At 38.8% G+C, this 24,952-nt stretch overlaps 2 protein-coding genes across 2 annotated transcripts; one reads left to right on the top strand and one right to left on the bottom strand.

Moving 5' to 3' along the window:
* The first annotated feature begins 12,819 nt into the window (after positions 1–12,819).
* Positions 12,820–15,582, top strand: zgc:101765 (uncharacterized protein LOC450036 homolog). The gene is given in 7 exon segments (XM_034164640.1): positions 12,820–12,901; positions 13,363–13,642; positions 13,776–13,799; positions 13,801–13,914; positions 14,058–14,202; positions 14,287–14,445; positions 14,538–15,582. Coding segments are annotated over 6 exon segments (870 nt in total). The 5' UTR covers positions 12,820–12,901; positions 13,363–13,394; the 3' UTR covers positions 14,718–15,582.
* Positions 15,583–16,322: 740 nt separating this feature from the next.
* Positions 16,323–19,735, bottom strand: LOC117505396 (bcl2-associated agonist of cell death-like). Its single transcript, XM_034165042.1, is given in 5 exon segments — positions 16,323–18,243; positions 18,246–18,309; positions 19,268–19,446; positions 19,449–19,481; positions 19,732–19,735. Coding segments are annotated over 5 exon segments (351 nt in total). The 3' UTR covers positions 16,323–18,172.
* Between the last annotated feature and the right edge of the window lie 5,217 nt (positions 19,736–24,952).

Below are 24,952 nucleotides of genomic sequence, written 5' to 3'. Positions count from 1 at the left end.
GTGTGAACCCAACTGGACATGCCGAAGTTTTTCCAAAGACTTGGAAAATGTCGACATCTAAGGTTTCATGGCATTAAAAGTGTTAGTCACACTTACAAGTTCTGATTATGTTCATGTCGTTTCCATCAACATATGTCGTTAACATTCACTGTACGCTCACAAAAACCAAATATAACAAAGGAGAATTGGTTGGTAATTTGTAATCCTGTTTATTTTTGATAATATAGAAACCCAAAAATCATCCCCAAACGACAACAATCAAACTTTGGAGCAATGCTATTATGTCAGACAAAACTTAGTAAAGGAACTGCTAGAAACTTTACAGGAAATTTTAAAATAAAACTCATTAATTCTCCAAATATCTTAATATTAGTGGTCCAAAAGATGGACTGGCTGATCAATATGAAAATTATTAAAACTGCAAAATCCCATTTTTGCAAAAAACCTCAAACACTGCTCAGAGGAGAACGTTTGCCAAACCAGACCACTGCTGGAACCATTAAAGTGTCCCTGCTCTGTGACATGGCTCTCAGGAGTCTCTGAAGAACCAGGAGAAGGGCAAGATGTTTCTGCGAACAGTGAGGGAAAGACTTTAAGTTCTAGATGTCAAACTGATTTTCATTCCACAAAATCCACACCAGTGTGGCACCAAGTCTTAGTGTGTCCACATTATTGTGGTCAAACATGTTTTTTTGGGGGGGGGCTTGGTGGCACATGCACCATAGAGGAACAGGGTGCTGAAAGTTAAAACTTTAGCTACTACTCTGACCTTATCTGAGGTCCACACTTATTTAAGTCTGGTAGTATAAATTAATACCCCCTTAACAATCATACCAACCTGACCAGTCGAGTCAGCATTCCAGGATCCTCACGCGACCCTGGGGCGGAGGCTATATTTTCTTCTTCTTCCCCATTGTCTGTTATCTTAAGTGGATTACCATTTAGCTGGACCATACTGATACCTGTGTCCTGCTGAGACAAGTCAGTCGGAGGGAACAGACAAAATTAAACAACTGAAAGATGACATTTTTGCGAAGAATAGAGATTTTTCTAGAAATGACATTCGCTAATCTCATTAATACATTTGTTTTGTCATTACCCATAATGCAATGTGGCAAGCACTATCGCTGTTGATTTCAATGCTAATATTATGTAATCTTGCAGGAATACGGCTATCCCAAGATCAATAAAGCTTAGCGGACTGTCAGCAAAGCATATTACAACTGCCAATTGTTGCCCAGTGCATTTTATTGCTTAAAAAAACAACAACAAACGAACAAATATTCTGGAGTAAGGTGGACGGTGACTAACCGGAGCTAACAATTTCACTCACGTGCACCTTTGCTTCGTGATGTGCTGCATTATGCAAAACAACAAAACACCGAATGTAAAGAAAAAAGATCTGTTATAATATACATATCACATATTACAACAAAAATCTGCCCTATACTCGTAAACCAGCCCTCATGAGATACAAGAAAAGTGGGAGGTTTCTGAGGTAATTTTGGGATTCTGTTGCTAATCAGATTGATCCCACTAGAAACGCACAATCAGCCTGTATCGCACCATCACACACTCTGTCTGATGTAATGCTATTATTAACTTTAATCACACTTATCCTACCTGTCTGCGCTAATGTTAGCCCGGGGCACCAATAAAGACAAAGACGCTACAACGGTGTGTTTATAGACGTGGTAGAGAGGAAACGAAACGCTGTTGTGACATGGAAACTTCTGGAGGTTACTGACTGATAATTATTGAATGAGTTATTTAAAAATACCTGCAGTCAGCACTGAATGAAGACTTGAAGCATAATTTGACATGAGAATAACAAACTGGCTAAGTAGCTCAAAAAAAAAGAAAAAAAGAAAAGAGTATGATAAATCAATGAAAAGCATCACCCATTCATTGCATTCTGCATCCTCCTGCATGATGGTCCCTCCATGGGGTTTGTCCTGGTGGAACTTCCTGTGAGTTTGACACAATGATATTGATCAATAATTAGAAATAATTAGACAGATCAATGTTTCCTTTGATATATATCTGCTCAACATCAGATCTGTGCACAAGTTCATTTCCCTGCTTTAAAATAGAACTTGGATGCCCTAAAGCACCAACTTGACTGAAGGTTCTCTGGAGAATCTGTGGGTGCCACTGAAATGATTTTGTGTCAAACAAACATTCACTTTGGGGAGACTCAGATGAGGTGTACTGCTTGCACAAAGGAATGGAGGCCATGACACTACAGCCATGTGGTGCAAGGGAACACCAACGTATCACCTGGCTGCAGCAGATAGATGGCTATTTTTGGGAGGTGTGGATGGACCAGCGGTCTCCCTGGGTAGTTGCCAGTCAGGAACCAGGGCAGCTGTGCAGTTTGGTGGATGTAGCGAAACACAAATCAGCACATGCTCCCAGGCCTGACTCAGATGTGATACATCTATCTAGCAAGCCTTAGCTACCCATGTGACATAAATAGATTTTATCATTTTAAGGAAGCTACTAAAGTAGTAAATGCATTATGTATTAAATGTTCCAAAAATAGACAAAAATTTGCAGTTCTGTTTGAGACAAAACTGAATATTGGAAATACATTTGTTTCAGGTGGTTCACATAATATTCGGACAGTGACCGAACTAGCTTACTAGCTTTACTTAGCCATATCACAGTCAGATTAGATCAAACTCAGAGGCATACCGAAGTAAAATATGTTCAGAAAACAGACCGAAAATGTTTTAAAGACAAGGTTGTATCATACAAATTATGTTCAAGTGTTTCACATATTTAGGTTGTGACCAAACTAGCTAGCTAGCCATGGCAGAAAATCTGATGAGACCAGAGGAGTGCACGCAAGTATAAGATGTTGCAAAAACAGAACAAATGGGTTACATTTTTAAGACCAGCAAGATTGTGTTTTGATGTTATACAACCCCTGGCAAAAATTATGGAATCACCGGCCTCAGAGGATGTTCATTCAGTTGTTTAATTTTGTAGAAAAAAAAGCAGATCACAGACATGACACAAAACTAAAGTCATTTCAAATGGCAACTTTCTGGCTTTAAGAAACACTATAAGAAATCAAGAAAAAAGATTGTGGCAGTCAGTAACGGTTACTTTTTTAGACCAAGCAGAGGAAAAAAATATGGAATCACTCAATTCTGAGGAAAAAAATATGGAATCACCCTGTAAATTTTCATCCCCCAAATTAACACCTGCATCAAATCAGATCTGCTCATTGACATTGACCCTATGTGTCTTTTTGCAAGGAATGTTTTGCAGTTTTTGCTCTATGGCAAGATGCATTCATCAAAAAAAAAAAATGATTTCATCATCCCCAAACATCCTTTCAGTTGTCCAAAATATCAACATAAACTTGTGCATTTATTGATGATGTAATGACAGCCATCTCCCCAGTGCCTTTACCTGACATGCAGCCCCATATCATCAATGACTGTGGAAATTTACATGTTCTCTTCAGGCAGTCATCTTTATAAATCTCATTGGAACGGCACCAAACAAAGTTCCAGCATCATCACCTTGCCCAATGCAGATTCGAGATTCATCACTGAATATGACTTTCATCCAGTCATCCACAGTCCACAATTGCTTTTCCTTAGCCCATTGTAACCTTGTTTTTTTCTGTTTAGGTGTTAATGATGCCTTTCGTTTAGCTTTTCTGTATGTAAATCCCATTTCCTTTAGGCGGTTTCTTACAGTTCGGTCACAGACGTTGACTCCAGTTTCCTGCCATTCGTTCCTCATTTGTTTTGTTGTACATTTTTTGATTTTTGAGACATATTGCTTTAAGTTTTCTGTCTTGACGCTTTGATGTCTTCCTTGGTCTACCAGTATGTTTGCCTTTAACAACCTTCCCATGTTGTTTGTATTTGGTCCAGAGTTTAGACACAGCTGACTGTGAACAACCAACATCTTTTGCAACATTGCGTGATGATTTACTCTCTTTTAAGAGTTTGATAATCCTCTCCTTTGTTTCAATTGACATCTCTCGTGTTGGAGCCATGATTCATGTCAGTCCACTTGGTGCAACAGCTCTCCAAGGTGTGTTCACTCCTTTTTAGATGCAGACTAACGAGCAGATCTGATATGATGCAGGTGTTAGTTTTGGGGATGAAAATTTACTGGGTGATTCCATAATTTTTTCCTCAGAATTGAGTGATTCCATATTTTTTTCCTCTGCTTGGTCTAAAAAAATAACCGTTACTGACTGCCACAATCTTTTTTTCTTGATTTCTTATAGTGTTTCTTAAAGCCAGAAAGTTGCCATTTGAAATGACTTTAGTTTTGTGTCATGTCTGTGATCTGCTTTTTTTCTACAAATTAAACAACTGAATGAACATCCTTTTGCCAGGGGTTGTATAATGAACCTAAAAAAGGTGGATTAGATTAATTCGATTAGTATCTTCCTACTAATACAAATGCATTCCTTACAAAGTGATTAGCATAACATTCAGATACTGACAGTGCAATCTAGCTAACCTAGCCAAGACAATAAAATGGGTTACCAAGACAGCTAGCTTGGGGTTACCGAAAACCAGGACACTGAGATACTCAAATGATACTCTGTTGGCAGCGGCGACTAATCGGCGGAACTGAAACGGTTGGCAGAACCGGAATGATAATACAATTGACGGAATGACTGACAGAACAGAACCTTACTATGTTCCCTACTCTCAAGATATTGATCACCATTTTCAAGATAATGCCCTCCCCCCTCATGTTCAAAGCACAAACTTATCTATTTTCTGTCCCAGTTAGCACTAATCGCCGGAATAGCAGATCGCCATATTGGAAAATTTACCCTCACTAACACTAGATGGCACTACACAAGCTCCTGTTCTGCCATTCCATCACTGTTCTGTCAAGGTTTGGGGCTTCTGATGCCGACCTATAGCTTTATATAGTGGCTAAATAACTTGATTACTTTAATGTTGAGACCTGATCATCTCACCAATACTTGATTTGGGTGTAATATAAGAGCGAAAACAACCCATTCTGTCAATTACCAGTGTTCGGGTCCATTCCAACTATAGTTCCGGTGATTGGTAGCTCCCCGAATGCAGGTCAATTTAATGGCCCAATGAAAAACAATACAAACCAGGACATTGTCATCACTTTAAAGAAAACCCAGAACGGCCAGGACAGGACAAGAAAACAGGACACGTCCTGGGAAAAGAGGACGTGTCCTGTCACGTCCTGAACCAGGACGTGTTTTCCAGGGACGTGGTTAGTTAGCATGAAGCTGGTTTGTATACTGACTGTTGAGCTTGTTAGAAAGAACATATCTGCTGAAAACTACAGAGTCAATGGGAAACATTGGCTGCTACCCGTGAAAGCTTAAGCTAAAAAGCTAGTAACTGCGGGGAGAAATGAGACACTGACTAGGTGGTGATTACCACATAATGGCTGCGGCAAGTCCCTCAAAAAGTACTCAAGGAGAAAAATATTAAATATTTATCTGTTCCTTGACACCCGTTCTTTTCTGTTCCAACTTTTCCAGCTGGTTTAACACAATAATGCACCATCTGTGTCTCCGGGGCATCTCGGAGGACTTGTTTGTAAGGACGTGTTAACGCGTTCCGTAGGAATTGCTCGGTGAAAGTGGTTTTCATCAGAAGTTGCAGGATGTTTACACAGTGTGTGAACTGAAGTGTGCGTTCCTCCAGTTAAAAAAAGGAACAGCTTTTGTTTGTGTAAGTCAGATGTGAACTAGGTTTATGACATGCAGTTTTTCTTTGAGTATTTTGATAATTGCTTTCGCACCACTGATTTGTCAGAGTGATTGAAGTGGCGCCCGTTCACCTCTTGTCTGTTTCATAACGGCAAGAATCACTGGGGCGTGTGTGTTCCTTGTGAGTTCTTGTCAGGACGGATATCCGTGATATTTATGAACAAGGATAAACGCGGAGTCTGATCGGCTGCAAAGTGACGTTGGGTTGGTGTGAACGAGCGATACTCTGTTCTGTCAGTGGCGCATTATACACATGAACCCTCTGAAAAGAACAAACTGTTAATTATCACTGATGCTTCTGGGTAACATTTTGTTGAGTGTTGCACTTTTAAAGAAGAAATGCTAATAAATAAATCATTTGGTTTGATCACATATTTGAAAAGTCTTGGGTTTGAGCATTTTAAAACAATGAATCATTGTCTGAAACAATTATTTCATTTTGTGTTGGAGCATTTGACACAAGCGAGTAATTTTCTAAAGTAAATGGTTCACTCACTATTTCTGAAAAATGACACAGTTGGTTCATTTGCTGTTTTGAACAGTTTGAAACAATGTATCATTGTCTGAAACATTTGTTTCATTTTTTTGTTTGTTTGTTTTGAGCATTTCGCACCATTGAGACATTTTATAAACTAACCGGTTCACTTAGTGTTTCTGAAAAGGGAATCACTGTTTGCCTGAACTGGTTCATTTGCTGTTTTGAGCATTTTGAAACAATGAATTGTTGTCTGAAACATTTGTCTCATTTTTTTTGTTTGTTTGCTTTGTTTTGTTTTGAGCATTTCACACCAGTGAGACATTTTATATACTAACCGGTTCACTTAGTGTTTCGGAAAAGGGGATCAATGTTTTCTGAATTGGTTCGTTTGCTGTTTTGAGCATATTAAAACAATGAATCGTTGTCTGAAACATTTGTTTGTTTGTTTTTTTATTATTATTATTTTTGGAGCATTTCACACCATTCTATAACTAATTAACTTGCACACTGACTGTTTCTGAAAAGGGGATCATTGTTTGCCTGAACTGACTCGTTTTCTGTTTTGAGCATTTTGAAACAATGAATCATTGTTGAAAACATTTGCTTCATTTTTTTGTTTGTTTGGTTTGGTTTGTTTTGAGCATTTCACACCAGTGAGACATTTTACAAATTAACTGGTTTACTTAGTGTTACTGAAAAGGGGATCATTGTTTGCCTGAACTGGTTCGTTTGCTGATTTAAGCATTTTAAAACAATGAATCATTGTCTGAAACATTTGTTTCATTTCAGTTTTTACTTTTTTATTTTTTTGAGCATTTCACACCATTCTGTAACTAACTAACTTGCTCACTTACTGTTTCTGAAAAGGGGTGCATTGACTGCCTGAAGTGGTTCATTTGCTATTTAAAACCAACAAACTACAGTCTGAAGCAATTGTTTCATTTACTATTTTGACGAATGGGGAATCATTTTCAGAGGCAATAAAAGTGGCTGTAAAAATAATGATTTTTATTAATAACAATAATAATATTTAGTTGGTCCAGTTACTTATAGCACCTGGAAATAGAGGGATGATACGAAACAGTTGTAAGATTCAGATTCAGATGGTTAATGCAATATGTGTTCTTCAGTCCCTTGAATTAAGTAGGTGAGTGGCTCAGAGTTGGGCGACCAATGTGGCCTTAAGGTTCATGTAAGACTTACTTGTATAAATATAGAGAAGAGAATAACTGGTTGTTTGCATGTGTGTATAAATGTGAAATAACACTTTATCAGAACGCCTTGTTATCATGCAGGTGTTCAGAGGCACCTGGTGTTGGTTTCCAATGCACAATGTTTTGGCCACATCCACCTTGCAGATGACATATTGATCGATGGAGCAGTTATGACCATCTGATCTTGATTGGAATATACTTATTTATTACTGCTGTTTTGATTTTGAACTCTGTTGCTCAATCTTGAAATAAAAATAACACTCGGTGTGAACACACTTGCAGATCTTGGATGCCATTGCTCAGGTTTGATATGAAAGAAGGCTACATGAAGCACGTGTTAAATTAAAAACTGTCAGATTATGTGATTGTGAGTTATTTGTATTGTTGGAGACCACAGACTCGACCACAGCATGCTCGGCCTCGGCCTCCAGGTCGTCCAGTAAGTCCTTTAGTATGGCTTCCTCTAGTGGCGAGTTGCTTTTAATGCGCTTTGGTGGAACCTCAGATGAAAAGGGCAGCCGTGCTGGTTTCTCCTGCACACACACACAACAACACACAGCATCATTAACCACACAATATAAAACCCTGAAATACGTAAACGTGTCAGATTTTGTTCTCGTTGGAGACCAGAAGTCGGTGAATAAAATATAATGCAAGACAACGATAGCACATTAATGAACGGGAATAATCTTAATGCCACTTTGGTGGCGGTTGTTTGAATTTATTTGATGATACTCACTAAATAGTACTGAAATAATAAATTAATTTCTTTGGTTGATGGAAATCCAACATTTTTTTCTCATAATTTGATCATTCAAATGACATATCAAACACAAAATACATAAATTTGATTGGTTTACTCTTATGAAGTTTGATGCTTTGCGCTCTTGTTTATCACAGTAAACTGAATATTTTTGGGATTGTTCTGCAGACACAACAAATAATTTAAAATTAAAACAAGACAGTTTTATTATTTTCATGACCCAGCAAGTAATCTTAGTGAGATCACTGTATTTTGTGAGTGTGTGTGTGTGTGATGAGACAAACATGTTTAATATGACCAACTACCTATAGTTTTTGTGTTATTGATGGAAAAAGAAAATGATTTAAGGTTTAGTTTGCCCAAAATAGATTAAAACTCTTCCAGCTGGTTTATTTACACACAGACAGATGCACAGGAACACGTTCACTACTGAACACGTTCACTACTGCCGCTGTCATCTCATAAATCTGCTTCCGGTTCCTCACAATACTTGAAACGTTCCTCCTCTCACAGTGTGAAAATCAGCTTTTCCATCTATTTTGTTTGTTGTAACAAAGTGGGAAAACTACGTGTTTTTAATCATGTAATTCATTAAATGACCATAATATGACTCTGTTCTCCAATACAAACTACACATTAAAACAGATTTGATTGTTTGCACTGGATTAAATTAGATTACTGATATGACTTTTAATTTTATGTGTTTTAAAAGAACTGGAGGGGGTGGACATGCCGAGGCTTTTCAAAAGCCTTGGAAAAACTCACTGGTTTCCTCTTTTCCTTTAGTTTCTTTCCTGGAAAAGGACAAATAAATCCAGGTCAGACAGAAGAGAAGTCATGAAGCATGAAGAGAATCATGTGTTCAGGACCAGCAGATCCACGCTGATGAATGTATAAATCATTGTAGTAATTGGTTGTGTTTCTTTGCAGAAGCTGGAGATACTGTGACCATTCTCACCACGCTGCGTCTTTTTCTCCAGATACAGAGTGAGAATGAACGGGTAAGCCATCATCTCCTCCTCCTTATGTCTGATCATCACCTCAGAGATACCCTCCCAGCGGGTCTTATCTTATCTCAAGTATGAGTAACTCAATAGCACACAAAAAAAAACAGACAATGGACATGTAGACCACACTGATGGGAGATAACTGTTGGAATTAGGTTGAAGGATACAAGGGTAGACAATGAAGTGAGCGCTGGTGAAGGGCTGCAGACGGTCCACATCACCAAGAACAGTTCTGATAATATCCTGGAAAAATGGATGGAAGAAAGACCAAATGGACAATAAGAGGTTGGATAAGTGCAATTAATTAATTACTGCATATATAAACACAAGATGTGGGTCAGAAGGTCAACGGAACAAATGCAAAGCAAACAAAATGGATCTGAACAACTAACACAAGCAGATCCATCTCCATTTTTACCTCCAGTTCCTGGTTGAAACTGTTTTTTTTCAATCACTGTGTCCTCCACTGGGGAAATAAAAAATAAAAAATTATGACACACAATGTAGCATCATTTATACTAGAAAATACATTTTTATGCAATTGTATTGTTTTAAATTTGGCATAATTTAAAAAAAAAATTCAGTTAAACAGTATATTTGATGACGCTCTGCATACGGAAAGTATTCACAGTGCTTAACTTTTTCCACAATTTATGTTACAGCCTTATTCCAAAATTCTATTCACAACACCCCATAATGACAAAATGAAAAAAGTTTTTGCAAATTTATACCCCCCCCCCCCCAAAAAAAAGGAATCGCGTGTACATAAGTATTCACACCCTTTCCTCAGTACTTTGTTGATGCACCTTTGGCAGCAAGTCTTCTTGAACATGATGCCACAAGCTTGGTGCAGCTATCTTTGGGCAGATTTGTCCATTGCTCTTTGCAGCACCTCTCAAGCTCCATCAGGTTGGATAGGGATTATTGGTGCAAAGCCATTTTCAGATCTCTCCAGAGATGTTCAATCAAATTCAGGTCTGGGCTCTGGCTGGGCCTCTCAAGGACATTCACAGAGTTGTCCTGAAGCCACTCTTTTGATGTCTTTGCTGTGTGCTTAGGATCATTGTCCCACTGAAAGATGAAATGTCGCCCCAGTCTGAGTGAGAGTCAAGAGTGCTCTGGAGCAGGTTTTCATCCAGGATGTCTCTGTACATTGCTGCATTGCTGGGACCTTCAAAGCAGCAGAAATGTTTCTGTACCCTTCCCCAGATTTGTGCCTTGATACAATCCTGTCTTGGAGGTCAGCAGACAAATCCCTTGACTTCATGTTTGGTTTGTGCTCTGACATGCACTGTCAACTGTGACTGGACCTCATATGTAGACAGGTGTGTGTCTTTCCAAATCATGTCCACTCAACTGAATTTAGCCCCGGTGGACTCCAGTTAAGCTGTAGAAACATCTCAAGGGTGATCACTGGAAACATGATGCACAATTCATGGGAAAGGCTGTGAATACCTATGTACATGTGATTTCTCAGGTTTTTATTTTTAATAAATTTGCAAAAAGCTTGAAAATAACTTTCACATTGTCATTATAGGGAATTTCATCCATTTTGGAATAAGGCAAAAATGTGGAAAAAGTGAAGCACTGTGAATACGTTCCAGATGCACTGTATACAATTTTTCCTCAAACGTAATACTTATACCTATGAATACTTACATACACATTATTTCTTAGTTTTTATTTTTAATATATTTGCAAAAAAAAAAAAAAATCTTTTTATGTTGTCATTATGGGGTGTTGTGAGTAGAATTTTGAGGGGAAAAATGTATTTACTCCATTTGAAATAAGACTGTATAACATAACAAAATGTGGAAAAAGTGAAGCACTGTGAATAATTTCTGGTTTGCACTATACTGTATTATATAATTTTATCAAGAGATTTATTTAAAAAAAATGATAGATCCAGTGGGCACTAAATCCAGTTTGTATGCACATGATATGCTTTGTGTGAACACAAACTTATGTAAGACACTTCAGAACAACTCACAGCCATCAGAGATGGCAGAGTTTAAAAGACGGGATGAAATAATGAACATAAATTATTCCAGTCTTGCCTGCAGCATCGCTATGGATGTGAAATATTGTTGTGCTGCATTGGAAGAATAAAACCTAGTCAAAAAAAGTGTGTAGTAATAATAATTTGAGTAATAATTTGATTTGAAAATGCTGTATAAATAAAAAATATATAATTCTGTGTAGTTTGGCTGAAAGTTGTGTAGTTTTGGTGAAAATGAAGAACAATGAATAATAAAAATAAAGTAAGTTCTTTCATGTTACTTTCATTGTGAGTTTGCCCTTGGAATATTTTGGAGTTTGCTGTTGGAATACTTCCACAAATCCTCACATTACTCATCTTCAACCGCTTATCTGGGATCAGGTCGCGGGGGCAACAGCTCCAGTAGAGAACCTCAAACTTTGGATATAAAGAAGTTTACATGTTTATAATCCAAAAATAATAGGTAGGTGTTTGATGATCAGTTTAAAATCACATAATCTGAAAATTTATCCACTTTAAACCACTTTCAACATCGGTGTTTGGTGTGTTTAAATAGTTGGAAAATGGCTAATATCTGCTTTAAACAGGATTAAAATGTGTATATAAAGCCTCAAAATTACTTTAAACAACTTTACCCTTTGTTTTAGAACAGTTTTAAAAGCAGTTCAACTCAAAATTACTGCTTTTAAACTCAACGTATCCATAATTTAACACAAGACTAAACCCAGGTTAAAATACACAGGGACAAATAAAGAAATATCAAACTTTAATAAAGTAATACTTGTTTTACGAATGATAAAAGCAGTTCAGGACATCTTTTGTGTACAGTTTAATGTAAATTTGAATTTTATTTCGATTTGATAAGATGAAACATGAAATTTAGAATTGTGAAGTCATTAAGATGAAAAGATTTCTGAAAATAGCTGACACGTTTTGGGTTTTTTTTTTCCCCTATTACTCTTGCCCCCACGAGAGGGGCGTGGCAAGCAGCAGGTCCTTTCCATTTAAAGTGACGGGCAACATTTTTCATACCTAAATATTGTTTACTGTTTGACCATGAGTGTGACGTATTTTGTAACATCTGCTTTTAAGTCACCCGCTCGAGCCTTGCCTGTAACTGTTTGCCTCCCCTGATGTTGAATTTGTAGATGCGTCGGCCTGCTCTGAATAAGCGGGTTTCGGGCAAAGGGAAAGAGAAGGAATGCAGCGGCATGGCTGTGCTTTGGATGACAAATTAACAAGATTAAGCGTATAAATTAATGACATCCTGTCTGGTTTTGAGATACTAGTGGTATACACATTCTCTTACCTCCGTGAGGAAAGTGCTAAATTGGTTTAGTTCGCTAATATCACTAAATCTGCCAGGTATTTATTTATTTTATTTCAGACCACGCCTCCTCTCTCCTCTCTCTCCCGCTCTTGAAATTACCGTAATATCCCGAGAAAACGGCAGCATGAATTCTTTTAGACCCTCCGCCGCTACACTCACTCAACTGTTCACCGCGTCTGCCTGCTGATTCGCCCAATTCCCGCCTTCTCGTCCTTGGCCTCATTCATCGTAGATCATCTTCCAATCAGCGGCGTCAGACCACGAGTCACTATGGTGTCGGCGACAGGCTCAATGTGTCACATGACTGTCAGCTGACCCAAGTGTTGCGGAAGTAAAAGTGCGGTCGTCGTAAACGTTCGAGGTAAATACTACTTTATTTTTCCGTTATTATTTGTGTGTGTTTATTTTCCATTCTAAGGTGGTCTTGAGATGTAACAGAAACAGCTCGCGTTATTTGTACTCGTGAAACACCACTGTAATTTTCTGTAGCATTTAGACTCATAAAACTAAGGCTGGAGTACAACTTTATTCATTTCTTTTTAAATTCTGCAACATTGTAACAATATTATAAAAGTATAACGCTGCAACAGTAAAATTACAGTGTTGTAATCATTTTAAAAATATTATTGTAATGCCACAACTCGCTTCCTTTAATTTTGAATCAGTTTACCAATATTTGTATGCACTGTCTATAATGTAACATTGATGTTAGAAAGCTGAAGAACTGAGACAACTTAATTAGGTTTGACTGTTTAATTTTTTTTAAGTGAAAATAATTTCACTTTTTCTTCCCTTAACTACCTTTCTCACCCTGCTACACAGATTTTGAACAGTTTTAGAGTCTCTCAGACCAGATGTCTTCCTTGTCCCAAACCACTTCCGTTCTCTTAAATATGGGGGTTCAGATGCCCCTCTTGGGTTTGGGGACCTACAAGTTATGTGGTGCTGAGGAGGTGTACAGCGCTGTGGAAGCCGCCCTGGCTGCTGGTTACTGGGCTTTTGATTCAGCAGCCGTCTACCAGAATGAAGCTGACGTGGGCCGAGCCCTGAGGGAGCTGCTGCCGAAATACGGCTTGACAAGGGAAGACGTATTCATAACAAGGTAAGTTTCATTACGTATTATAGTCTATAATGAAAATAACAAACTTTCTCACGCCATTTTTTTACCGTTATAACGGGATAGAGATTTTATTATCACCTCTTCACTGCTTTTTTCTCCCCTTCCCTCCCTGCAGTAAGCTGGGCCCGAAGGATCAGGTGTGCGCGCCATGGAGGAGCCCTTCACAGCTTGACTCAGCTGGATTTGGGTTACATCGACCTCTACCTGATTCACTGGCCTGGCACTCAGGGGCTGCCTGTGGATGACAAACGCAATCCAGTCAGGAATGAAATGAGTATAAAAAGGCATATCTTCGACCTGGGCCTGAGACCAATTCAGTGTTGTCGTATCGCATTCCTCCTCTCTATAATGGATTATTTGAGAGAGATCGATGACGTGATCCTGATTAATATTTGATCCCAGGGAACCGAGCTCAGAGTTGGGCTGCGCTGGAGGAACTGCACGCCCAGGGGAAGCTGAAGGCCATCGGAGTGTCCAACTACACCCCGACACACATGAGTGAACTGATGCAGAGCTGTAAGGTCCCTCCTGCACTGCTGCAGGTAAGCAGCAGGAAGTATATGCACTGATGGGGGAATAAAGTATAATACAAATGTCCAAAACTTGTCTTTTTTCTCTCTGACAAGGTGGAGTTCCACCCTCAGCTGTGCCAGGCAGAGTTGAGGAGTGTGTGTGAGAAGTACGGAGTGTGTTTCCAAGCCTACTCCTCTTTAGGGAAAGGAGCTCTAATTGCTGACCCTGTGGTCATGGAGATGGCAAGGGAATATAAACGCACACCTGCACAGGTAAACACACTCAATCAGTAGAGGAAATCCCGTTTAATAGCCACTTAATAAACTAGAAGTCAGCTTTATTTTTTGTTGTTTTCCCCCTTAAGATTCTGTTGCGGTGGGCAGTGCAGCAGGGCGTCCCAGTCCTTCCAAAGTCATCGCAACCAGATCGAATAAATGACAATGCCAAGATTTTCGACTTCATGCTGAGTGATAGAGACATGGGCAGATTGTCAGTTTTGGACTGTGGGCGCAGGTACTGCTGGGATCCCTCAGAGGTTGCCTGATCTGACGCACGGTGAGAGGGACATGCTGTCTTCCACATTGCCTTTGTCATGCTGTTAGAATGAAAAAGTGGGAAATAGTTTGAATATGGATCAAAATCCTTGAGGAATATGCCACAAAATATTTAGTTTGGAAGGAGCAAGGTTTACCTAATAAAAATGGCCGGTGTGTGCATATTTGTAAACTGACAGACTTATTACAGTTAAAGCCGACAATCTGCATGACAAGCTTTGAATACTTGTGCACTGTGATGTATGGTATGTACGTGTATATTACTACGATGATTTACCGAGATAAATAACTGCAATTCTTAAGTTATTTTAAAAATAGAAGCTACGATTATGCTTAATATGTCCTTAAAGGTGTATTCCTTTTCGGTTTTTCACAAAATTGACATTTACTTTGTGTTGAAATGTAGTTGTTAGAAGTACCTTTATTTCTATGATATATTGCCATATTACAACTAATTTGAGAGGATTCAAAGGCACTTAAGTGGTAAAAATTAAAAGGGAAGACAGCTTTTAAAGAAGTATTACTTGAGATTTGTTCATCATTCTTGAAGTTACAACAGTGTTTTTAATTTAATAAAACAAACAAAAAATAGTCTGTTATCCCAGACCTCTGTTGGGCTTTGTCTCATATAAATCATCCATATGAAATATTTTCCACAAAAACTCCACTTTACGGCACTTAATGCTAGGTAAGGTGGTTTATGTGATTTAGTTCAGTTCAGATTGTATATCTATCAGTTGCCATAAATAACACATTCCTGGCAGACATTTAAAAAGATATATAAATAAATACAAGTCATTCCCTTTAAAACACTCTTAAAATTATTTATTTAGCACAGCATATACCAGAGGTTTCACAGCTGTTTAGAAAATACATTTACAAAAAATCCATCAACAAAGAAATCTTCAGATTAGAGTTTCTTCACACACACACATACACACATTATATATATATATATATATATATTCAAGTAATACCAAGGGTGGTTGTAAAACTCCAGGTGCTCAGGCAGGTTCTTCACTATGACAAAGGTATAAAAGTCAACACCATTAAAGCTTTGCACTGACGTCTGATTTTAAATGGATTTTACAAATATTTTCCCTTCCACAGCCGTGACGGAAAACACACCTCCGTATATTATTGGGCTTTTGTAAACATGCTGTAACTTTTAAGGCAGTAGTCAAGTGACCAGAGGAGTCAGGTTACAACGTGTTGTGAATGTCTTTCAAGTCAGTAATTACACACTTATTACAACAATCAAATCAATCCTTGGACTCAACTGCACTGCTTTGGTCAAAAGTACAGGTGTAAGTCGAATAAGAGATTTGTGGTTAAAATTGTAAAAATAACCTTAATTTGTTCGCAAATGAAACGTATCTCCACTAAATGGTGCAGTTGCAAGAATTTGAGTGAAAAACTTTAACTTAATTTTGGTAGTATGTTTATTCTCAATGCTGTCTTTTTAAAGGGTTATATTCAGTTCGTAGTCAGGGTAAGTCAAACCCAAAGTATTTTTATTGAATATAAAAAGGCAGTATAATTCAGATTGTCTGCAAAGTTCTTAAATTTTCACTTAGCTATTTTTTTTTTTTTTAAAGGGGATAAATGCGTAGTTCATAGAAGATACAAACAGTCCATTTGCCTGCACACCCGAGCACTTAACAATTCACCCTAACAAGTCCAGAGGACAGTAAAGTAGGACAAACCGATTACCATTTCTAAGAAACACACATAGATAAAAGAGTCACAAATAGCCCCATCATATTTACTAAGCAGAATAGAAGTTATCACCTCAGGTTTTTAATACTAAATCTGAACAGAGATATAAAATATTCTGGTAATTACCGGACTTCTGAATGTGGCTCGTGCCACCATTCTTTGCTACGTATGGCGCGGTTCTCTAATGATGGCCTTATGAAACAACTAACCGCAGATAACTGTTGCTGTGAACCGCGGATAGCATTTTCTTTGGTAAAGCTCATTATTAGTGAAACGCGCCATGTCAACGTAATGTCGCCGGGTATAAAAAAAGCGGCATGCTCCGCATTCGGTAATCCAGTTATTCCTGGTCAACTTTTATTGTTGTGACAATAGTAACACTAAAACAAGGCCATATTTGTGAACAAGTGTCTGTACAGAGTTGGTGCCAAATATTAAAAAATTGTAAATGATTTCAGTTTTTTTTTTTTTTTTTTTAACTGTGCTGGAATATCATCCAAAGTCCACGTGGTTTTCCATAAACAACAAATCCAGTGTTACATCAACAATCTGAGAACAAAGTTCCCATTTATGCCATTATTCACAACCCAGTACAGGTAAAAGTGAACAAACATGTTATCACATTTACGCAATGATGAATTGGGCAAAACTCATGGTTTTGTGAAAGTCCCCCCCCTCCACATTATTGTGGAGTAAAAGACCAAATTTAAAAAATGGTATTTTTTTTTTCAATACACCAAATAAGATTTGTGTATTACATAAAAGAAAATAAAGCTTTTTAGATTACAATAAATGTTGCTTTTGATGGGTTATCTTCATTAGTATACCAGTGAATGACTAGATTTGGTGTTGTCCCCTTTTACAGTGGTTCCTCAAACGCTTCTTTTAGCATTTATCACAAAAACCACAAATTGTACCCTGTGTAACTTGTGATATTCCGCTGACACACAATGCCTTTCACTTGTTCCCCTGCCACTTAAAATATGAACAAACTTTGTACACATAAAAATCGCTATGTCTGTTTAGATTTCATCGCCAAGGCCTCTAAAATAAAGACTCTGATTCAGATTTGTGCTTTTAGTTGTGTGCTTGCGTGTGTGTGTCATCAGATAAAATCTAACCCTGAAGTTCAGCACGTTACAAAACATATTGATTCTGCGTCAGATTGTCGTCAAACAAGATTGTTCTAATTTTGGGAAGTGTGATACACCAAGCGGTTGGCTTGAGTCGATGCAGCGTGGACAGAAGCCCAACGCGAGCACTTTATTGACAAGAAGTGGAATCTGCAGACACCTCTGCCACTTTGATTTCCACACGGCGATAAGGGAAGGAATGCCCTCGATAACCATTTTTTTTTTGTTTTTTTTTTTATATTTCAATCTGCAGCGTTATTGCATTCGGCGGATGGATTTGTAAGCATCTTGTGTGAGTAGCTGCCTCTCTGTTCTTCTTCAGATCGTCACATGCACATTCTCACCTTTACATAATATCACCTTTGCAATATCTCTTTTGCACAAGTCATCCATTTCTTATGGGATTGTAATCCTCAGGCCAGTATTTACTTTAACTTTTATCATTTTACAGCAGGTTGTCAGCATCACAACCATCACAAATACAAAAAGTAAAAAAAAAAAAAAAAAATACACACGTGTAGCAGGGACTTTGTTTCTCCCTGCACAGAGCAGTTCCCACTGTTCCTGATAAAAGCGTCGTCTCGCCTTTGACCCTACTCATTGCGGTGAGTGTGGTTATCGTGACAGTTGCTCTCGTTATCTGATTCCTGGTAACTGAAGAGGCGCTCCACCAGCTTTTTGAATGGTGCATCTGTTTGGTCGATCCAGCGCTTGTCACCTTCCTCATCTGCTGGAAGGAAAAAAAAAATAGTTAATGAAAATCCAGTTTAAAATGAGGCAGGTTAGACTTTTATGGAATCAATGCTTTGAATTATAGGGTCATATTGTGCAAATATTTATGAATTTTTATAAACCTGTTTCATCATTAAATATAGCTGACAACTGTATTTTCCAGAGTATGTCACATTTTTTAAACATAAAGTGGTCAGTAAATTGGTTAACAAATAATTTCAGAATATTAATCTTTTATGGACAAACACTGATGACTAAAGTTAGAACATTTGTTCAGATTTTTTCTTCTTTATGTTTGTAATCCGGCAACATGGTTGCTTAGTGGTTAGCACTGTTGCCTCACAGCGAGAAGGTCATGGGTTCGATTCCCACCTGTGGCCTTTCTGTGTGAAGTTTGCATGTTCTCTCCGGGTTCGCCGACTTCCTCCCACATCCAAAGACATGCAGGTTAGGTGGATTGGACATTTTAAATTGTCCGTAGGTGTGTGTGCGGGTTTGAATGTGTTTATCTATATGTGGCCCTGTGACAGACTGGCGTTCTGTCCAGGGTGTACCCCGCCTCGTGCTCTATGACTGCTGGGATAGGCTCCAGCCCCCTGTGACCCTTAATTGGAGTAAGCCATTGAAGAGGAGTGAGTGATGTTTGAAATTGAGATACTGGAAAGCTTTGAAATCAAAGGCGGGATGTTTCATCTGGGAACTTCTGATCTCCCACTTGGGCTGGAATACAGCACCCCTGTGGGCGATGCTAACGTTAACATAAACCACGATTAGTGTGGCCGCATATATGGTGAACCACAACTTGCATCTTCTTAAATGTGGCATGTCAGTGGTCCAAAGTGTTCATTACGTGACTATTACCACTGTTTAATAATTCACAATTATTTAGCAGTTTTCCCAGGCAACCACCCCCCCCCCCCCCCCCCCCCCACACACACACACCCATCCTTTCTCACCCCTTTATCCAGCAAGCTGTCAAACTCGTCACTCATCCTTCGGAGTTGCTGGCCGTATTTCCTGGCTGCCCAGAAAGTAGGAGGAGCCGACTTAGACCGTCCTCTAAATGGAGGCCCCTCAGTTGGCGTTCCGACCTCATCTTCACCTCTGGCCTGGAAGTCTTCATCTCTGGATACAGGGAGAGGGACTCAGAGCTGAGCCTGATACGATTGCCTGTTGCGCACACACACACAGAGAGAGAGAGGAGAGAGAGAGAGAGAGAGAGAGAGAGGAGAGAGAGAGAGAGAGAGAGAGAGAGAGAGAGAGAGAGAGAGAGAGACTGGACCATACTGATACCTGTGTCCTGCTGAGACAAGTCATCGAGGGACAAAAATTAAACAACGAAAGATGACATTTTTGCGAAGAATAGATTTTTCTAGAAATGACATTCGCTAATCTCATTAATACATTTGTTTGTCATTACCCATAATGCAATGTGGCAAGCACTATCGCTGTTGATTTCAATGCTAATATTATGTAATCTTGCAGGAATACGGCTATCCCAAGATCAATAAAGCTTAGCGGACTGTCAGCAAAGCATATTACAACTGCCAATTGTTGCCCAGTGCATTTTTATTGCTTAAAAAAAAACAACAACAACGACAAATATTCTGGAGTAAGGTGGACGGTGACTAACCGGAGCTAACAATTTCACTCACGTGCACCTTTGCTTCGTGATGGTGCTGCATTATGCAAAACAACAAACAACCGAATGTAAAGAAAAAAGATCTGTTATATACATATCACTATTACAACAAAAATCTGCCCTATACTCGTAAACCAGCCCTCATGAGATACAAGAAAAGTGGGAGGTTTCTGAGGTAATTTTGGGATTCTGTTGCTAATCAGATTGATCCCACTAGAAACGCACAATCAGCCTGTATCGCACCATCACACACTCTGTCTGATGTAATGCTATTATTAACTTTAATCACACTTATCCTACCTGTCTGCGCTAATGTTAGCCCGGGGCACCAATAAAGACAAAGACGCTACAACGGTGTGTTTATAGACGTGGTAGAGAGGAAACGAAACGCTGTTGTGACATGGAAACTTCTGGAGGTTACTGACTGATAATTATGAATGGTTATTTAAAAATACCTGCAGTCAGCACTGAATGAAGACTTGAAGCATAATTTGACATGAGAATAACAAAACTGGCTAAGTAGCTCAAAAAAAAGAAAAAAGAAAAGAGTATGATAAATCAATGAAAAGCCACCCATATTGCATTCTTGCATCCTCCTGCATGATGGTCCCTCCATGGGGTTTGTCCTGGTGGAACTTCCTGTGAGTTTGACACAATGATATGATCAATAATTAGAAATAATTAGACAGATCAATGTTTCCTTTGATATATATCTGCTCAACATCAGATCTGTGCACAAGTTCATTTCCCTGCTTTAAAATAGAACTTGGATGCCCTAAAGCACCAACTTGACTGAAGGTTCTCTGGAGAATCTGTGGGTGCCACTGAAATGATTTTGTGTCAAACAAACATTCACTTTGGGGAGACTCAGATGAGGTGTACTGCTTGCACAAAGGAATGGAGGCCATGACACTACAGCCATGTGGTGCAAGGGAACACCAACGTATCACCTGGCTGCAGCAGATAGATGGCTATTTTTGGGAGGTGTGGATGGACCAGCGGTCTCCCTGGGTAGTTGCCAGTCAGGAACCAGGGCAGCTGTGCAGTTTGGTGGATGTAGCGAAACACAAAATCAGCACATGCTCCCAGGCCTGACTCAGATGTGATACATCTATCTAGCAAGCCTTAGCTACCCATGTGACATAAATAGATTTTATCATTTTAAGGAAGCTACTAAAGTAGTAAATGCATTATGTATTAAATGTTCCAAAAATAGACAAAAATTTGCAGTTCTGTTTGAGACAAAACTGAATATTGGAAATACATTTGTTTCAGGTGGTTCACATAATATTCGGACAGTGACCGAACTAGCTTACTAGCTTTACTTAGCCATATCACAGTCAGATTAGATCAAACTCAGAGGCATACCGAAGTAAAATATGTTCAGAAAACAGACCGAAAATGTTTTAAAGACAAGGTTGTATCATACAAATTATGTTCAAGTGTTTCACATATTTAGGTTGTGACCAAACTAGCTAGCTAGCCATGGCAGAAAATCTGATGAGACCAGAGGAGTGCACGCAAGTATAAGATGTTGCAAAAACAGAACAAATGGGTTACATTTTTAAGACCAGCAAGATTGTGTTTTGATGTTATACAACCCCTGGCAAAAATTATGGAATCACCGGCCTCAGAGGATGTTCATTCAGTTGTTTAATTTTGTAGAAAAAAAAGCAGATCACAGACATGACACAAAACTAAAGTCATTTCAAATGGCAACTTTCTGGCTTTAAGAAACACTATAAGAAATCAAGAAAAAAGATTGTGGCAGTCAGTAACGGTTACTTTTTTAGACCAAGCAGAGGAAAAAAATATGGAATCACTCAATTCTGAGGAAAAAAATATGGAATCACCCTGTAAATTTTCATCCCCCAAATTAACACCTGCATCAAATCAGATCTGCTCATTGACATTGACCCTATGTGTCTTTTTGCAAGGAATGTTTTTGCAGTTTTTGCTCTATGGCAAGATGCATTCATCAAAAAAAAAAAAATGATTTCATCATCCCCAAACATCCTTTCAGTTGTCCAAAATATCAACATAAACTTGTGCATTTATTGATGATGTAATGACAGCCATCTCCCCAGTGCCTTTACCTGACATGCAGCCCCATATCATCAATGACTGTGGAAATTTACATGTTCTCTTCAGGCAGTCATCTTTATAAATCTCATTGGAACGGCACCAAACACAAGCTCCATCACCTTGCCCAATGCAGATTCGAGATTCATCACTGAATATGACTTTCATCCAGTCATCCACAGTCCACAATTGCTTTTCCTTAGCCCATTGTAACCTTGTTTTTTCTGTTTAGGTGTTAATGATGCCTTTCGTTTAGCTTTTCTGTATGTAAATCCCATTTCCTTTAGGCGGTTTCTTACAGTTCGGTCACAGACGTTGACTCCAGTTTCCTGCCATTCGTTCCTCATTTGTTTTGTGTACATTTTTTGATTTTTGAGACATATTGCTTTAAGTTTTCTGTCTTGACGCTTTGATGTCTTCCTTGGTCTACCAGTATGTTTGCCTTTAACAACCTTCCCATGTTGTTTGTATTTGGTCCAGAGTTTAGACACAGCTGACTGTGAACAACCAACATCTTTTGCAACATTGCGTGATGATTCTCTCTTTTAAGAGTTTGATAATCCTCTCCTTTTTTCAATTGACATCTCTCGTGTTGGAGCCATGATTCATGTCAGTCCACTTGGTGCAACAGCTCTCCAAGGTGTGTTCACTCCTTTTTAGATGCAGACTAACGAGCAGATCTGATATGATGCAGGTGTTAGTTTTGGGGATGAAAATTTACTGGGTGATTCCATAATTTTTTCCTCAGAATTGAGTGATTCCATATTTTTTTCCTCTGCTTGGTCTAAAAAAATAACCGTTACTGACTGCCACAATCTTTTTTCTTGATTTCTTATAGTGTTTCTTAAAGCCAGAAAGTTGCCATTTGAAATGACTTTAGTTTTGTGTCATGTCTGTGATCTGCTTTTTTTCTACAAAATTAAACAACTGAATGAACATCCTTTTGCCAGGGGTTGTATAATGAACCTAAAAAAGGTGGATTAGATTAATTCGATTAGTATCTTCCTACTAATACAAATGCATTCCTTACAAAGTGATTAGCATAACATTCAGATACTGACAGTGCAATCTAGCTAACCTAGCCAAGACAATAAAATGGGTTACCAAGACAGCTAGCTTGGGGTTACCGAAAACCAGGACACTGAGATACTCAAATGATACTCTGTTGGCAGCGGCGACTAATCGGCGGAACTGAAACGGTTGGCAGAACCGGAATGATAATACAATTGACGGAATGACTGACAGAACAGAACCTTACTATGTTCCCTACTCTCAAGATATTGATCACCATTTTCAAGATAATGCCCTCCCCCCTCATGTTCAAAGCACAAACTTATCTATTTCTGTCCCAGTTAGCACTAATCGCCGGAATAGCAGATCGCCATATTGGAAAATTTACCCTCACTAACACTAGATGGCACTACACAAGCTCCTGTTCTGCCATTCCATCACTGTTCTGTCAAGGTTTGGGGCTTCTGATGCCGACCTATAGCTTTATAGTGGCTAAATACTTGATTACTTTAATGTTGAGACCTGATCATCTCACCAATACTTGATTTGGGTGTAATATAAGAGCGAAAAACAACCCATTCTGTCAATTACCAGTTGTTCGGGTCCATTCCAACTATAGTTCCGGTGATTGGTAGCTCCCCGAATGCAGGTCAATTTAATGGCCCAATGAAAAACAATACAAACCAGGACATTGTCATCACTTTAAAGAAAACCCAGAACGGCCAGGACAGGACAAGAAAACAGGACACGTCCTGGGAAAAGAGGACGTGTCCTGTCACGTCCTGAACCAGGACGTGTTTTCCAGGGACGTGGTTAGTTAGCATGAAGCTGGTTTGTATACTGACTGTTGAGCTTGTTAGAAAGAACATATCTGCTGAAAACTACAGAGTCAATGGGAAACATTGGCTGCTACCCGTGAAAGCTTAAGCTAAAAAGCTAGTAACTGCGGGGAGAAATGAGACACTGACTAGGTGGTGATTACCACATAATGGCTGCGGCAAGTCCCTCAAAAAGTACTCAAGGAGAAAAATATTAAATATTTATCTGTTCCTTGACACCCGTTCTTTTCTGTTCCAACTTTTCCAGCTGGTTTAACACAATAATGCACCATCTGTGTCTCCGGGGCATCTCGGAGGACTTGTTTGTAAGGACGTGTTAACGCGTTCCGTAGGAATTGCTCGTGAAAGTGGTTTTCATCAGAAGTTGCAGGATGTTTACACAGTGTGTGAACTGAAGTGTGCGTTCCTCCAGTTAAAAAAGGAACAGCTTTTGTTTGTGTAAGTCAGATGTGAACTAGGTTTATGACATGCAGTTTTTCTTTGAGTATTTTGATAATTGCTTTCGCACCACTGATTTGTCAGAGTGATTGAAGTGGCGCCCGTTCACCTCTTGTCTGTTTCATAACGGCAAGAATCACTGGGCGGGTGTGTTCCTTGTGAGTTCTTGTCAGGACGGATATCCGTGATATTTATGAACAAGGATAAACGCGGAGTCTGATCGGCTGCAAAGTGACGTTGGGGTGGTGTTGAAACGAGCGATACTCTGTTCTGTCAGTGGCGCATTATACACATGAACCCTCTGAAAAGAACAAACTGTTAATTATCACTGATGCTTCTGGGTAACATTTTGTTGAGGTGTTGCACACTTTTTAAAGAAGAAATGCTAATAAATAAATCATTTGGTTTGATCACATATTTGAAAAGTCTTGGGTTGAGCATTTTAAAACAATGAATCATTGTCTGAAACAATTATTTCATTTGTGTTGGAGCATTTGACACAAGCGAGCTAATTTTCTAAAGTAAATGGTTCACTCACTATTTCTGATAAAAATGACACAGTTGGTTCATTTGCTGTTTGAACAGTTTGAAACAATGTTATCATTGTCTGAAACATTTGTTTCATTTTT

This window comes from Thalassophryne amazonica, chromosome 23, assembly GCF_902500255.1.
Source record: "Thalassophryne amazonica chromosome 23, fThaAma1.1, whole genome shotgun sequence".
In the NCBI taxonomy this organism is placed as follows: Eukaryota; Metazoa; Chordata; class Actinopteri; order Batrachoidiformes; family Batrachoididae; genus Thalassophryne; species Thalassophryne amazonica.
The sequence above is the reverse complement of the archived record's forward strand: the minus strand, read 5'-3'. Positions and strand labels throughout refer to the sequence as shown.